The sequence below is a fragment of the Apteryx mantelli genome, chromosome 29 (genome assembly GCF_036417845.1).
Source record: "Apteryx mantelli isolate bAptMan1 chromosome 29, bAptMan1.hap1, whole genome shotgun sequence".
Taxonomy (NCBI): Eukaryota; Metazoa; Chordata; class Aves; order Apterygiformes; family Apterygidae; genus Apteryx; species Apteryx mantelli.
In genome coordinates this window covers 2357980-2373399 of record NC_090006.1, presented here as the reverse complement: position 1 = coordinate 2373399, position 15420 = coordinate 2357980, and the positions used below count along the sequence as shown (strand labels likewise).

Genomic DNA, 15420 nt, shown 5'->3' with positions numbered 1-15420 from the left:
GAGTTTCGAGAGGTGCAAAACAGGACCCGGAGGTGATGACAGCAGCAAAATAGTTGCAATGGGGGTGCTGGAAAGCCGTGCGTCTGCCGCTTGATCCAGGGCTTGCAGAAACGCTTGCCTGGCCCGCCGTCTCCACGGGCGAATAGGCGCCTCCAAGCCAAGGGGACTCTTCCTGACGGCGCCTCTGGCGTGGAAGCGGGATCGCCCCAATGGGTGCTAGCGTGAGACCAGAGCCGGTCCCGTGGGCGTCAGCGGATTCCTCTCCGCCTCTGGCTGGGAGCTGCCTGGCTCGCGGCCCTGCCCGCCGCCCCGGCGCGCGATGCAGCCTGATAACCAACGCGACAATCCAGCTTCTGCCCGCGCTCCGGGCCGGGTCCGCGTGGCCATAGGAGCAGGAGCCGCGGCCAAGCGCGGCACTGGGCCCCTCGGTGCAGAGAGCTGCGAGTGCCCGCTGAGGGGGGGGAAGGGAGCCCGAGGCCCGGGTGCCGGGGGGAGATGGCCCCGTTCTTGCTGTTTGGCTGAGGAAAGACCTGTTTTATCGCTCCATCTCAACATGGGCTAGTAGCAAGCCGGGGAGGTGGGGAAGGGGGAAGCTGACCTGGCGCGAGCGAGCCGGGCTCGCCCCGGGCTGCGGCTCCCGTTCTGCCCTCCGGCCGACCCAGCTCGGGGAGCTGGGCATTGCCTCCCTCGCTCGGTGCTGGGCAGCGTTCGGCTCCGACCTGGGGCTCCCCGGAGCGCTCGCACGGGGCCTTGGGTGCCCCTGCACCCCTTTTCACCAGGCCAAGTCCTGGGGCTCGCCGGCGGCAGGGGGTCCCCTCGCAGCATCCCCAATGCACTTTCCCTTTTGCCTTTTAAGTTGAGGATGGCAAAGGTCTGTGCAAACTGGGCCCCGAAGGCCCCAGGCTGCTGGGCAGGGGGCTGCTCTCGCTCGGCCGCGACGGGGCCACGCTGGCTCGCGTTCACGAGCCCCTTTCCCCTTGGCCTCGGCGCAGCCCTGCAGCTAACGCGCTGGGAAGGAGGGACCCATCGCCTGGCGCCGCAGGAGCTGGCCGGGAGCCGCGCTCAGCCCGGCACGGTCCAGCCCTGCTCCCAGCCGGCACCGGGGGGAAGCATCGGCGTTGGCCCCCTGCTTGTCCTGGGCCGGGTCAGCGTCGAAATCCCTGCTGCCGTTGCTTTTCCCCGCTGCCAACAGCGAGGAGTTGGGCTGCCCGGGCGCTGGCTGCGGTCTTGCCTCGCCTCTCCCCACCTCCCCGCGCACCTGCCTGGCCTTCCAGGACCTCGTGAGAAACGGCAGCGCGGCGGCCGCGACGCCCCGGCGGTGAGGCAGGACGGAGGAACGTGGGGCGGCGCGGGGCCCCCGTACGGCGTCCCCGGCTGCCCTCGGACTGGCTTCCCCCGGCGGCCAGGGCTCCTCCGCTGCGGCTGCCCCCGGCCGAGCCGCTTTGCCTCGTGCCCCTTGCGGTGCCGGAGCGTTTCCCAAGAAGCGTAACTTGGGTTTCTCCTCCGCTGCTCGGATTCCTTTTTTTTAACCAACAAAGCAAGGCGCGAAGCCGCGTGCGGCAGCCGGAGGCTGGTTTTGCTGCGACTCGGCCTCGCTGAGGAAGGGCCGTGGGATCCTCCGTCTGAGCACCGTGCAACGGGAGCGAAACTCAGGACGCTGCATGGACCAGACTAACTTTGGGGACAGATGCGATCTTTTATTAATAATAAAATGAACCTTTAATCCTAGGAAACCTCCTCAGGCCGGTGCTCTAACCTCCAGTTGAGTTGTTAATCCTTTTCATAGTCTTTATCATAACCAACCTGAAGCTTTTTTTTTTTTTTTTTTTAGTCATGGTTACTCTAATGTCTTCTGTATATGTTGCACTGAAAGTTAATATTTAATGTTTTAATTTATTTTGTGTGGTTAAATTAATTTTGATTTCTATAATATGTTATTGTGATTGGCTGTTCTTTTCCCCTAATACCTGAATTATAGTTATTTAAGTGATATAAAGGACACTTTTTCAGAATGCTGGGTGTTGGTGTTTGGCTTTCGGGGGCAGGAAGGGCGGCCGCGGCCAGCGTGGGCTCGCCGGAGCCAGGGCGATGAGGTGCCGCGAGCCCCCTGCCATGGGACCGGCTTGCCGCGAAGGAGCGGGGCCACAGCGAGTGGCTCCCTTGTTTCCCCCCCCCCCCCATTTAACCACGTGTGATCGCAGAGAGCAGCTGGAGGTTTAACGCCTATAAGAAAGCAGCGCCGGCTCCTGTCGCTGCTGCAGCCCCGCGCGGGGCCTTCGCCTGCTGGCATCGCCCCGGCTCGCCGCTCACTGCCCTGCTGCTCACCCGCGGGCACAGCTGGATTCCCGCAGCAACGGCGGTGCTTTGCAGGCACAAGCCGGGTTTTGTGCCCCTGCCAGCGCTTGCAGGGCAGAAATAACTCGTGCAAAGCTTCCAGCCCCGTTTCCATGCCCCCCCAGTGCCGCGGCTACTCCCATCTCTGCCCTGCAAACCCAGCCAGCGGCGCCCCGCGTAGCGAAACCAAGATGTGCCACGGACCATCCCGGCTATAAAGATAACGCGTGAGCCGCGAGCAATGCTGCTTTGGCTAAGAGTAGTGGGCAGCGGGAGCATGAACGGGACGCCGGGGGCACAGCGGGGAGCAGCAGGAGTGCAGATCAGCAGAAAGCGAACAAACAGCTCGAGCCGGGGGGGGCCCGCGGGCTTCGGCGCTTCCCACGGCGCGGGGATGCAGGGCTGCCGCGGCTTGGCTCAGCGCTGGCGGCTGCAGTCTTTCGAGGGGCCCCGGGGCAGCGGCCAGCTGCGGTCTGCGGCCTCCTGGCTCTGCGGGGCTCCGTCCTGCCGCCCCGCGCCGCGGCCCGGCTGCGCTTGCTCCAACACTGCCTTGTCCTGCTGCGGGGGGGGCGGGTTGGGGTTTTTTTCTCCTTAAAAAGAGCAAACTGTTCTGAAGGGATGAGTAAAAATAGACGAGACAATTCCTAGGGGTCAGCGCGTTGTCTGGGGTGGCCTGGAAATAGCGGTGGCGCGGGGGCCCGGGGCGGCAGCGGTGGCGCAGCCGGAGCCGGCGGCTCCCGTGGCCGTCCCCGCGCCGGCAGGCGTTTCGCCCCGTCATGCATTCCCCGCGTGTTTGCCCGCTGCCGTCACTGCGGCGGCGGCGGCGGTGGGCTGGCCGGTTCCCCGCGCCGCCTGCCGTCGGCCACTTGCCCGCCGGCGCCGTGCGGGGTCTAACCGGAGGTGGGACGCTGCTGGCAGCGCCGCGGGCATGGCCGCTCCCTGCCCTGACATGGCCCCCGGGCTCCCGGCTCTGCGGCCAGCAGAGTGGCACGGCTGTCACGGCGTGGGCCTGGTGGCATGAGCAGTGTAGGGGGGCACTGCGGCGTGGGCATCGCTGCCTGCGCACCGTGGTGCACACGGGCACTGCGTCACGTGCATCGCACCGCAGCACAGGCATCGCACCGCAGCACGGGCATCGCATCACGGCGTGGGCATTGCATCGTGGCATGGGCATTGCAGTGCAGCACGGGCACTACATCGCAGCACGGGCATTGCATCGCAGCACGGGCATTGCATCGCAGTGCAGGTATCGCACTGTGGCACAGGCATTGCATCACGGGCATGGCATCGCGGCGTGGGCACTGCATTGCGGGCATCGCATCCTTCACAGGCATTGCATCTTGGTGCGGGCATTGCATCACAGCACAGCGGAGCTCAGCTTGCCCTGCAAAGCGCAGTGGTCCAAGGCGTGCGAAGGCACGTGACTGCAAGGGGCAGCGAGTGCCCGTTCACATAATCTCCTCCCCGCCAGCACCGGTGAAGCACCAAAGGCCCCGGGAGCAAAGGGCAGCGCTGGGGTTGGCACAGGCCCAGCGTGTCCCCACACGCCACTCTGTTCCTGGGAGCAGCTGCCCGCGGCGGCTCCTCCTTGGGCAGCGTTTTAGTGCAGTGGTGCCGCTGCAGCCCCCCCGGCAGGCGGCTCCGAGGCTGCTCAGCCCCCTGCCAGCCCCGCCGTGTTTTTAAGTGAAAGCAATAAAAATAAGTGCATGGGCGCGCGTGAGCCCACACGTCAGCCAGCCGGGAGCGACCGCGGCGTCCGTCCCGCCGCGGGTTTGCTGCTATTTGCAGGTGTTTGGGTGGTTTTCTGCGTCCCACGGGAGCAGCGGGCCGGGCTGCGGCGCGACGGAGGCGGCGGTTGGCACGTGCTGCCGCTCGCGCTGTGGGGGCTCCGCGCAGGCCGGGGCCGGGGAGCAACATCGGGGCCGATGCGTCTGCTTGTCCGTTTTACAGCAAGCGACGATTCGCCCAGCAGCAGCTGTAAGCCGGGGCCTGGGAAGGGCCCCCGGGGCGGTGTCGGAGTGTGAGATCCCGGCTGAGCCAGGTGCAGGGCAAGGTCCCGGAGGATCCCGGATGCAAGATCCCAGTGGATCCGGGATACAACATCCCGGCCATCAGGTGTGCGAGATCCCGGTGGATCTGGGATGCAAGATCCCGGCTGAGCCAGGGCACGAGCTCCAGGCTAAAGCGGGGTGCAAGATCCCGGCCAAGCTGGGGTGCGACATCCTGGCTGTCGGGTGCAAGATCCTGGTGGATCCAGGGTGCAAGACCCTAGCAGATCCAGGGAGCGTGATCCCGGTGGATCTGCAGCACAGGATCCCAGTGGATCCGGAGTGCGTGATCCCGGCGGATGGGGGCAGCGTGACCCCGGCCGCAGGCAGCGGGGACCGAGGGGCGGTGAGTTCCCACCTCCCCCCCGCTTTGCTCCCGCTGGCCCGGGCGCGGCGGGTGCGCGGCGCTGCACAGCCCGGCGGGGCGGGCGCCGGGGCCGGGCGGGGCGGGCCGGGGGCGGCGCCGACCCGGGAAGCGGATGGGCCGCGCCGGGCATGGCGGAGGCGGCGCAGGGCCGGGTGCAGGCGGCCGTGGAGAGCATGGTGCAGGGGCTGGAGCGGGACAGCATCCGCGGCATGCAGGTACGGGCGGCCGCCGCCGCGCAGCACCCTCCGGGCAGGATCTGTGCCCGCCTGCCCAGCGCCACGGGAGCCCCGCGCGGCCCCTGCGCAAGCTCCGTGCAGCCCTGTGCAAGCCTTGTGCGTGCACACCCTGTGCACGCTCTCTGCACCCCTGCGCAAGCACCGTGCAAGCCCTGGCACATCCTGTGCAGCCCCTGCGCAAGCACCGTGCAAGCCCTGTGCCCGTCCTGTGCAGCCCCCGTGCAAGCACCGTGCAAGCCCTGTGCCCGCCCCGCGCAAGCTCCGCGTGCCCCCCCCCGCACGCCCCACGCCCCGCTGCGCAGGCAGGAGGGCAGCGCTTGGCGGAGGGCCGCGGGCCCTGCCGGCCCCTTGCACGCTCGTCGCGCGGGTGTCGCGGCGCAGGGCGCTGACGGCCCCCGCGGGCCCCGTGTCCGCAGGGCGCCATGTTCCGGTGCAGCGCGCAGTGCTGCGAGAGCAGCGCGGCCTCCATGCAGCAGGTGCAGCAGTGCATCGAGCGGTGCCACGCGCCCCTGGCGCAGGCGCAGGCCATCGTCACCGGCGAGCTGGAGCGCTTCCAGGTGAGGGCCGGGGGGCGGCGGCGGGGCGGCGGGGGCGCGGGGTCACGGGCGGCTCACGGCCCTGTCCCCCGCAGGACCGCCTGAGCCGCTGCACGCTGCACTGCAACGACAAGGCGCGGGACTCGCTGGAGGCGGGCGGCCCCGAGGCGCGGGTGCGGGCGCAGCTCGACGCCTGCGTGGCCGCCTGCGGCGACGAGCACCTGCGCCTCCTCCCCGCCATGGCCCGGAAGATGAAGGAGAGCCTGGCCGCCCTGCAGCAGTAGCGGGGGGCGCCGGGCCGCAGCCCCGCGTTTATTAAAGGAGAGGTGCAGAGCTGGGCCCCAGCGGCGCCGTGACGGCGGGAGCGGTGCGCGATGGGTGGCAGGGGCGCCGCGGGGGCAGGGTTTGGGTGCTGGGGGGGAGCCGCGGCCCCGCAGGCTGCTGGCACGAGTGCCCCCGTCCTTCCAGCGTGGGTGCCTGCAGAAGGGCTGGCGGTCACTGGCTCTGCATGCACGGGGTGACCCCTGCATGTGTGCAAGGTGCAGGTGGGATCCCTGCGCGTGTGCAAGGTGCAGGGTGACCCCGGTGTGAGTGTGGGCAAGGTGTGGGGCCGATCCCTGCACATGTGCATGGAGTGGTACAACCCCTGCGCGTGCGCGAGGTGCGGGGCCGTCCCTGCGGGTGAATGTGAGAGGTGTGGGGCATCCCCTGCTCGTGTGCAAGGTGCAGGGGGATCCCTGGGCGTGTGCAAGGCATAGGGCGACCCCTGCACGTGTGCACGGTGTGGGGCAACCCCTGTGCATGCACAAGGCGCGGGGGGGGGATCCCTGCACGTGTGCAAGGCGCGGGCTGATCCCTGCTCGCGCTGCACGGAGCGGCGCGCGCGGCCGCGTGGGGAGCCCAGCGGCGCCGGCAGCACGTGGCGCCCTCCCCGGCCGTATTGACCCGAGTATCCGCGCACTAAGCGTCCCCAAGCCGGTGCCGCCGTCGCCTCCGGGATCGGCCGGCTGCAGGAGCCCGCTGGGAGTCTGCTGCTTCTCCCCTTCCGCGGGCGTGCCCACTCGGGTCCTCCTGCGGCGCTTCGCGCCACAGCCTCTGCGCCTCTGTTCGGGGTAATGCGGTAACCCCGCGCGAAGGGGGGGGTCGCCTTCCGGGGAGGGGCGAGGGGCGGCGGGGCGGGGCGAGGGGGAGGCGCGGCCGCCATTGGCTGACGCGCGGCGGCGCGCGCCGAGCGGCGGCGCGGTGACGTCGGACGGCGGCGCGAGCGGCAGAGCGGACGGCGGCGCGGCGCTGAGGAGACGCCATGAGCAAGGCGCACCCGCCCGAGCTGAAGAAGTGGGTACCGGCCGCGGGGGCGCGGGGAGGCGGAGGGGGAAGAGTGCGAGTGGGGGGCGGGGCGTGGGAGTTGGGGGGTGATGTGCAGAGCGGGGGGGGGACCTGCGGGAGCGACCGTTATTCTCCAACCGCCACTATCCCGGCATGCGTTGCGCGCGGGGGGGGGGGTGTCATGGCGGCGGGCGGGGGGCTGCGGCCGCCCCGCTGAGCTGCTCCCGCCGTGTCGTTGCAGGTTCATGGACAAGAAGCTGTCACGTGAGTCCCGGGCGCCGCGAGCCGCCGCCGCCGCCCTAGCGTGTCGGTGCGCGGGGTAACGGTGCTGTGCTGCGGCGCGGCTGTGCCGGCGGGCGGCGCTGCGCCCCCGCGGGGCCCGGCCTTTCTCCTGGGGGGGTGGCGGGGGGGGTCCGCTCTGCCTAGGTCAGTGCTCCCGTACTGCAGCGGCACTGCCTCTCCTCTCCCGGGCTCCAAAATACATTAATTAGGCCAAATTTTGCTTCTCACTATTAGCTGATTTCATTTGTGCTCCCAAATCGATACTTCCTAAGACAGTGTTTTCTTGCACTGGTTTTCACCCCTCTCTTACGCTCCCTTTGTTACATAGGCAGCGTTAAGTTAAGATGTGACGCTCTTCATGCTTGTGATGATTGAAAAACAACCCCCAAACCTTTATTATGACAGTACGCTCTTTCAAAGCTACTGTTCTGATCAAAACCACATCAAATGCCACAGTCAGTGGTCCTGTTCTTCACGTTTACTGAATTTCTTCTAGTGAAGTTAAACGGTGGCCGACATGTCCAGGGGATATTGCGAGGGTTTGATCCCTTCATGAATCTAGTCATAGATGAGTGTGTGGAGATGGCGCCAGGAGGACAGCAGAACAACATAGGGATGGTGGTGAGTACTAGTTTGGATCGTCTGGGCTGAAGGAAGTAAAGGGTACCGTGTCTTTCAGCACCCTGCAGAGACAGCTAGTATGTATATTGGAAGGAGCTGAGTTCTAAGAAGTTGATGTATTTGCTGTAATGTAAATATAATGCAAACTTGCCGTAAAGTGATGTATTTGCACACAACAATCCATTATGTTTTAGAGTTAAAATTCGTTGCAGTTCACCTTTGTAGGAGAATTTGTATTAATTTCATCTTTGGAGCAGCATGTACTGTGCAGTCTTCTAGGAAGACAAATCCAGACAGGGCAGGGGGAATCTGCAGTGTTACAGAGCTGTGTTTACTGATGTGCTTCATCATGGCTGCTGTGAACTTTTCTTTTTAGGTAATACGAGGAAACAGCATCATTATGTTAGAAGCCTTGGAACGAGTATAGAAACCAGTGAAACCCGCTTAGTTACAGTGTGTGTAACATGTGGGATGACCCCTGCGCGTGTGCAGCATGTTGGGCTGTGATGGGACCTAACTCTACTATTTTGTGTGCTCGCTTGAATCTTCTACAAAGTGTACATCACTTGTGTAAACTTATTTTTTGTTAAATAAATTTTGTAATGGTTTAAGTAACTTGACTGAGTTGTACCTACCTTTTAGCGTAACAGGGCAGCTGGAGCATGCCGATTCTTTGGTGCAGGAGGTGTTGTTGTTATGCTGCTTGCACAACAGATCTACTGTTTGATAGCCTTAAAACTCTGGAAAACTTTCAGGGGGCTTGCTTCCTTCAAGTGGGTAAAAGATAGAAGCAAATAGGCTTGTTCTTGCAGCAGAAAACACAAAGCTTTTTTCAATATTGGCATGTTAAAAGTGGCATTAAATTTGGTCCTATATTCCCCTGCCATCTTGTGCAAAACAGGCTCTTGGGTTTCTTTTACACTGTCCATCTACAATAGTGACAAGGGCTGGAGTATTTCTCTTATTAAAATGTTTGTGAAAGCAACTTGATTATGATCTGCAACTCCAGTGCGAGGTATTGATGTTTTGGGTTAGAGCAGACTGAACAAAGCGTGGGTCTCTGTAGTACTAGTACACCTGGAAAAGGCTTAGAGCATTCAAACAAGACTTGAGCTTACTCTGAGTCTAGTAATAGCATCCCGTGCAAGTCAGACATGAGTGCTGCAAAAGGAGCACTGTATTATCCCTTAGGCCTTCTACTGAGGAAAACTAGTTGCGTGGGTTGAAGGAGTTGGGGGTGGGGTGGGTACTGACCCTGGCACATGCGCTGCAGCAGGAACTCTGGTCTCCAGTGCAGTTGCTGTCTTCCTGTGTTGAAGCCCCTGCATACCTCTTCCCAGCCCCACTTGCCTTTCATTTATCCCATTATGTATCACTACAGTTTTTTATAGGTAATCTAAGACTAGATGCATTTGTCACAAATTTAAGAGACTAATTTTAATGAACAGCTTAAAACTTGTACAGAGAATTGCTGGAGTGGCTGAGATTCTCAGTACCACGTGGCAGGAAAAATTACTCTTAGAAGCTAGGAGGCATCCTCGCAGTTCCTTGCCCATACATTTCTTGCCTGATGCTTACCGGGGGAAACAGCTGCAATACAGCACTGTACTGAGCAATAAGCTGCGTCTGGTATTTGTTCGATGGACTGATTATCCATAAAAAGTGTCAGACTCGCCCTCGGGTAGTAGTGACACAGGCTATTTGTGTAGAGCAAGGGAGCCTGAATGCCTGAAAATCATTAAATAATGATTTTCTCCCTTTGGGCTCCATTCTGTCACTATCTTCTAAAGGGCATGATGCTTCTTACCTGTTTGAACTGAAGCTCTTGGACAGCTTGGCTATTTGGTGTGGCACAAAGCAGAGCCTGCAGGGGACACTCGCGAGCTGAAGCAGCCTGAATTTTTATAGATAAGAGCCAGATAGAAATTGGCCTTGTGGATTTGCTTTTGAGAACAAACCTCCCACTCACAGGTCCTTATTGCCAGGGATGTTCTGTTTTGTTACTGCACTTCTAACAAAGAGGTGCTGAGCACTTTGCCAAGAGCCACTAAGAGCTCCTGCCAAGTGCAAGCATTACTAAGAGAAGGGTAGAAGAAAGGCTTTGGGCAGAGCATAAACACTTTCTCAGAAGTTTTGAGCAGACATACCTCAGGTTTTTTGAAGTGTTTTGTGTAGCACTGTGGGTGTACAGTATGAGATACTGATGAACAAAAACACTTAAGTTTGCTTTTCAGAGTTCACTAACTGCAAGTAAGGAGCGCCCCAGAAGCATGAAGCCTTCGAGCAATCTGAAAGGAGGTAAGCCGCTTCTGCAAGTTGCAAAATAAGCAGGAGTTGATTACCACATACATCGGGCCAGTAAATTGCTAAAACTTTGCTTGTACAACAACAATGCATGCGTGACTTGCTGTAAGACTGTAAGCCACCCTACAGCTATCCAGGGGAGAGATTCAGCCCATCTTTTTGTTCTGCAGCATTTTAGCTTTGATTAGAACTGTTAATCTTTCCCAGCACAACAAGCACTCAGCAATGCTATTAGAGGCTTGTTCATAGTTCTCCCACCGAGGCAGTCAGCTAGGGAGGGAAGGTGGCAGCTCTGAGCAGGCACAGCCTCACCCCTGCAACCGGCTGGGAGGGGAACAACTGTTCTTTTCCTCTCCCTCGCTCAGCAGGGAATTACTGCAGAGCAGCTCTTCTACCATGACTGGCATAGAAGCATTAACAGTACCTGTATTTGCATTCTGTTAAGTCTTCCTTAGTTTTATTAGTGTAGTGCCAGTCATGGGACATTAAGGATGCTGCTGGACAAAGCTGGAGTCGGCACAAGAGTCAGCCAATAGAGTTGGATGGTTGAGCACCAGGCAGAAGCTCCGTGCGACAAGGCAGCATGAGTAACCAAGACTTACAGTAGCTCAAGGCAACAGCTTTAGGTTACTTTCAGAACAGTGCATTAATTTTATTTGTAGAAAAACTACAGTGTTTGCTGTATCTTCAGACAAGGTTGAGGTACTACAGCAAAATTAGATACAGTCAATGGATGTACAATACTCTCCAGGAAGTTTATCTAAAACCAAGTTGTGCCCTCCTGTAGTTTTAGATCATCTAACAAGATACATTTTAAAGCTTGAGAAAGTGAAGAACATGCTGTGCTTTTGCTTACTTACCACCCGTTTTGGCAACACACACGCTTCCTTGAATAGAGGCAAGCCAGCCACCACCCCAAGTTACAGTACTTGTTCTGGAAGCAAGCTAAGGCATCCATGATTTGTACTGCACCAGTTCCATCCCAAGAAAAAGTTGTTTGATACACTCGAAGAAAATAGTTGAGGCATAGAGATTTACAGTGTAGAGACAACACTTTTCCCCCCGACTGAAACATGCCCAGAGAGGGAAAGCTACATGCATGGGTCTAGAGGAGCAGGACTCAGTTAATCACAGTGACACAGCTCCTGAGTTTGGCAGTCTTCTTATTGTGAAGGGCACTTAGGGTCAATAATGGTGCTTAAGTTGTTTTTCTTTTTTTTTTTTTTAATCTTACATAGGGATAGATGGAAGAATTTGCATGAGGCAGGGCCAGCTCACTTGGGAAAGCTTCCTCTTCCTTTTCACTACTGATCTGGTCAGCTGGTGCCCATCTATCTTAAGTTGGTTGGTTGTTTCTTTGTCCTTGGAAGAGTTCCTCATTTATCAGTTTTAGTTGTGGCTAGACTGCTACAGTACGTGATCTCTATTTCTGGATGTTGTTGTGGTGCACAGCAGAGCAGCCTGGATGTTCTAGTGAGCCAGTGGCATTTGACTCCAAGGAGCTCAAAGCTCCGTTTTCAGCTTCTCATGCAGGTCTTCCTGGTCAATCTTGTCTGTGTTCCCATACCACTGGTGGTAAGCAAGCAGCGCTGCATTTTTGGCTGCTATAGCACTCATCTCCATGGCACTTGCAGCCCACTCAATGCCGTTGAGGTAGTATATTCTGTCATGGAGGATCACAGGTGGGCATTTTTCAGGGGGGCTGTAGTGTGGGTATGCCAGCCACTTCTTCACTTTGACCGAGTCATAGGAAGAAAAAAGCAAGTTAAGCTGCTCTTTGGTGAGCGGTTCCCTTGAAAACACCTTCCAGACAGCTGATCGCAAGGGTAGCTTTTCTTCACTGGGTGTTTTTTCAGCAGGAGACATAACCCCCAGGCTATTGATGAACAGTTTGGGATTCTCTGTAGTGAGGATGGCACCAAAATGAAAGGCAGATGGGTCCTGGTAGCCAAAGAAGGAAGCATTTAAGCGCCCATGCACAAATGTCGCTACAGTCTGATGGTAAGGATTTGAGAACTCTGGAATAGGAGGGTTAAAATTCCTGAAGGTGATGTTGGACATTTTGCGGTTCAGTGGAGCTGCAATGACAACAATGTCATACATATCTGCTGATGATCCTGATGTAGAGTTGTAAGTGACATAGTAGAGCTTAACTGTGTCCCCTAGGGAGAAAAGCAGGAGGGGAGAGAGCTGTTACCCTGTTCTGTTGCTGGAAGAATTCCTGTTGATCCTTCTAACATAGGTTTTGCAACTTCATTCCATTTAAGCTACTTGTATTACTTGAAAAAGCTTCAGCTCACAAGAAGATACAAGTTTAGCTGACTCAGTGTTGCGATTTAAGGCCTTGAACAGAGCCCAGTTTTCATTTTAAAAGACCAAAGAAAACCCAGACTGTTGCGTAGGTCAGCTGGGAGCTGCAGCCAAGCAGTGACACCAGCATAAGTCAGTCCCTAGCTGCAAGAGCTAACCATTCTCCCCCACCCCAAGCAGAAAGCAAAGGCAACTCACCTGCGGGGTTTGGTCTTATTTTTGGCTCTATGGACTGAACCGTGCCAGGGATAAGCTGTGCTTTGGCAGCATAAATAAGGCCAGTGCAGACAAGTTTATTTCCTCCCTTGACTGCCCAAAGGCCAGATTCTACCCCTGCCAGGGAAACAGCACCTACAAAGAAACCAAGGCTGTTAGACCTGCTTGTGCAGTGTCATTCTGTAGGGGGGCACTTGAAACAGGAATGGGAAATTAGGAAAAAATACCCCACTGGGACACACAGCTTGCTTGAGGACAGGGCTCACTAGGTCACAGCAGCAAGCAAGTGCTTGTTTGTCAGAGTAGCACAGCAGCCCAACAAGGGAAGGCACTGCTGAACAGCCGAAGCAACGACTTTGGCAACCTCTTTAGTCCCTCTGGCCACCAAGGTCTGCCCAAGCTCTAGGAGCAAGAGCCCTAACACGCGCAGGTGTCTCCTGTAGAGCACAAGGTCCCTAGGACAGATGCATACCCATTTCACCCTGCGTACCCCTTTCGCAAGGGGGAGAGCCTATTAAACACTCACCTACAAAGCCATTTATGTTGACACCTTGCCCATAATTGACTCTCATGGCTGGACAAACCACCTCATTTATGAACTTATGGGAGAAGCCGGCTTTCTGCATGGATTCATCAATGGTTTGATTCAGCATTTGGGTGAAGTCATTCCCTCCAAGGGCATGAAGTAAACGCTCGTTACTGCTGAAGGTATAGTCGTGCGTCTGGTAGCGATAGATTCTTGGACCGGAAATGAGGAAATACATTCACACCAGCTGCAGAACGCATGCACTAGCCAAGCCTCTCATCTCGATAACAGACTTCAAGTGTCAAGTGGTGGCTGATTATCTTTGTCACCTTTGGAAGCTTAAGACCCTTGGAAGCCTTCCAGGGGTATGACTCCTCAGGGCCTCACTGCCCTTCACAAGGGCAGCAAGGCTCACCCTTTCAGCCAAGTCCTAGCCCAGGTGATAACAGGCCTAGAAGGACCTCATCTTTAGCATTTCTCTAACTTTCCCTAGCAAAATAAATACTTTGTGCCTGGTTAGGAATTTAGTTCTCTTTAAGGACCCGAATGCCAGGCTGACTGAACATCCCATACCAAACACTTTCTAGAGACTTCGTTGGCCTCCAGCCACGAAGTCGACTCTCTTACCGCATGAACTTGTCCAAGATGTCCTCAACCCACATGTACATGCGCAGGGGATTGAGTCCGTACCGCCAGAGGAGTTTGAGAACGTTGATTACGTACCAGCTGCTCTCCTCAAACACAAACTCCTCTCCGTTATAAATGCCCACGAGGCTGCCTTGGCCTGGGGCAACAGGGAGGCCTAGAGGAAGGGGGGGGGGGGGAAGTAACATACCGCAAAAGGTACAGCTTGCTTTGAGCTGGTCTGTTGTACTTTGGTTTTAAGCTCGGCTGTCTCAGGAAGGTAGCTGTGACAAGGGCAGTAACTGAGGGAACAGGTGGGAGTTTGCTCCCAGGGTAAAAAGGGAATTGGGTTTTGAGCCTGAGCCAAATAGTCATTTGAAGCGACTTCTGAACCTTTCCAACGGAATTACCTTGACTCGAGTCAATAACGCAGGAAGGCGATAGCCGCACAGGCTCACCCTTGTCCTTGGGGAGCCGCCGGGCGCCGGGACAGCGGCATGCAGGTCACCCACGGGGGTTCGCGTTCCCGTGCCAGCGGGAAGCGTTGCAGCACGGGAAAGGGCAAGGCGAGGATTGGGAAACACTCGGCAGCAAACACTTGTGCCTTTTGTTATTTACCAGAGGAGAGGGGGATCACCTCCGCCAGCTTCAGCGGTCATGGGATTGGGGCGAGTTGCCCTATTTCAGGGGGAAAAGTAAATAAACGGAGCCTTTGCCCCGCGGCGGTCGGCCGCCACTCACCGAGCTCCTTGACGAAGTGCTTCATGTGCAGGTTGAGGGGGTGGATGACGGAGCCCCCGGCCTCGTAGTCGCGGCCCTCCACGCGCACCGTGGCCAGGCGGCCGCCCACGGCCGCGCGCTCGAAGAGGTCGATGCGCACGGCGCGCCCGAACTGCCGCCGCAGGAAATAGGCCGCCGCCGCGCCGCCGATGCCGCCGCCGACCACGGCTGCGAGCGGAGCGGGGCGGCAGGCGCTGAGCCCCCGCCGCGCCGCCCGCGCCCCCGCCGCGCTCCCGCCCCGCGCCCCACCTACCGATCCTGCCGGGGGCGGCGCGCTGCTCCCGCGCCGAGGCCCGCGGGCACAGCGCGGCCAGGAGGAGCAGCAGGAGGCGGCCGGCCCGCATGGTGCGCTGCGCTCTGCTGGGCTCCGCTGCGCCGGGACGGTGCGGCGGCAGCGCCTTTATGGGGCGGAGCAGGGGGCGGGCCCGCGGCGGTGGACGCTCATCAGCGCCGCGGCGGGAAGGCTTTTTAACGGCGCCGCTGGTGTGGTGGTATCATGCAAGATTCCCATTCTTGCGACCCGGGTTCGATTCCCGGGCGGCGCAGATACTTTTAATTGGTTTTTCCAATCGCTATTTTCTTTCATTTGTCAATATCTCTATATACATACTCCTTTTTTTTTCTCGATCCGCGCGTTGATTTCCCATGTAGGCGGGGTGGGAAACATTAAAAATGACACTTAGCAAACGGTACTGGACAGCACAAGCGCCTAAGCGGAAAAGGAGGCTCGAGGGAAACCCTCAAGCTGGGGGGGGGGGGGGGGAGTAGCGCGCATGCGCACGCAGAGCCGGCGCGGCGGCGGCGGCGGCGGCGGCCGGGAGGCTGTCGCGCCTGCGCCGCCTGCCGGCGCCGGAGGGGACGAAGGCGATTGGCTCCTCCCCTGCGCGCATGCGCCTGGCCTCCCCCTCTC

At 58.7% G+C, this 15420-nt stretch overlaps 3 protein-coding genes and 1 non-coding gene across 7 annotated transcripts; 3 read left to right on the top strand and 1 right to left on the bottom strand.

Annotated features, from left to right (window-relative positions):
- Positions 1-4849: 4849 nt before the first annotated feature.
- On the top strand, positions 4850-5854 carry FAM136A (family with sequence similarity 136 member A). Its single transcript, XM_067312351.1, has 3 exons — positions 4850-4964; positions 5402-5542; positions 5617-5854. The coding sequence occupies exons 1-3, from the start codon at positions 4878-4880 to the stop codon at positions 5803-5805; spliced, it is 417 nt and encodes a 138-aa protein (XP_067168452.1). The 5' UTR covers positions 4850-4877; the 3' UTR covers positions 5806-5854.
- An 890-nt stretch (positions 5855-6744) lies between these two features.
- Positions 6745-8365, top strand: SNRPG (small nuclear ribonucleoprotein polypeptide G). Its single transcript, XM_067312323.1, has 4 exons — positions 6745-6856; positions 7089-7111; positions 7626-7750; positions 8127-8365. The coding sequence occupies exons 1-4, from the start codon at positions 6825-6827 to the stop codon at positions 8175-8177; spliced, it is 231 nt and encodes a 76-aa protein (XP_067168424.1). The 5' UTR covers positions 6745-6824; the 3' UTR covers positions 8178-8365.
- Positions 8366-11353: 2988 nt separating this feature from the next.
- PCYOX1 (prenylcysteine oxidase 1) lies at positions 11354-14860 on the bottom strand. Of its 4 annotated transcripts, XM_067312451.1 has the most exons (6): positions 14764-14860; positions 14472-14678; positions 13734-13908; positions 13107-13318; positions 12563-12715; positions 11354-12216 (listed from the first exon to the last, which is right to left on the bottom strand). In XM_067312451.1, exons 1-6 carry the CDS (start codon positions 14852-14854, stop codon positions 11558-11560), a joined length of 1497 nt encoding a protein of 498 aa, XP_067168552.1. In that variant the 5' UTR covers positions 14855-14860; the 3' UTR covers positions 11354-11557. The 4 variants fall into 4 exon arrangements, with proteins under 4 accessions (XP_067168552.1, XP_067168553.1, XP_067168554.1 ...); XM_067312452.1 differs by lacking the exon at positions 12563-12715; XM_067312453.1 differs by lacking the exon at positions 14472-14678.
- A 124-nt stretch (positions 14861-14984) lies between these two features.
- On the top strand, positions 14985-15055 carry TRNAG-CCC (transfer RNA glycine (anticodon CCC)). Its single transcript has one exon. It is a non-coding gene; the product is annotated as a tRNA-Gly (tRNA).
- The last annotated feature ends 365 nt before the right edge of the window (positions 15056-15420 follow it).

Coding starts and splice junctions, on each gene's coding strand:
- FAM136A (XM_067312351.1), top strand. CDS start 4,878: ATGGCGGAGGCGGCGCAGGGCCGGGTGCAGGCGGCCGTGGAGAGCATG. Junction 4,965..5,401: donor ACAGCATCCGCGGCATGCAG/GTACGGGCGGCC, acceptor CCGTGTCCGCAG/GGCGCCATGTTCCGGTGCAG. Junction 5,543..5,616: donor GCGAGCTGGAGCGCTTCCAG/GTGAGGGCCGGG, acceptor TGTCCCCCGCAG/GACCGCCTGAGCCGCTGCAC.
- SNRPG (XM_067312323.1), top strand. CDS start 6,825: ATGAGCAAGGCGCACCCGCCCGAGCTGAAGAA. Junction 6,857..7,088: donor CACCCGCCCGAGCTGAAGAA/GTGGGTACCGGC, acceptor GTGTCGTTGCAG/GTTCATGGACAAGAAGCTGT. Junction 7,751..8,126: donor AGAACAACATAGGGATGGTG/GTGAGTACTAGT, acceptor TTTTCTTTTTAG/GTAATACGAGGAAACAGCAT.
- PCYOX1 (XM_067312451.1), bottom strand. CDS start 14,854: ATGCGGGCCGGCCGCCTCCTGCTGCTCCTCCTGGCCGCGCTGTGCCCG. Junction 14,679..14,763: donor CGCCGCCCCCGGCAGGATCG/GTAGGTGGGGCG, acceptor CTCCGCTCGCAG/CCGTGGTCGGCGGCGGCATC. Junction 13,909..14,471: donor GCACTTCGTCAAGGAGCTCG/GTGAGTGGCGGC, acceptor CCCTTCCTCTAG/GCCTCCCTGTTGCCCCAGGC.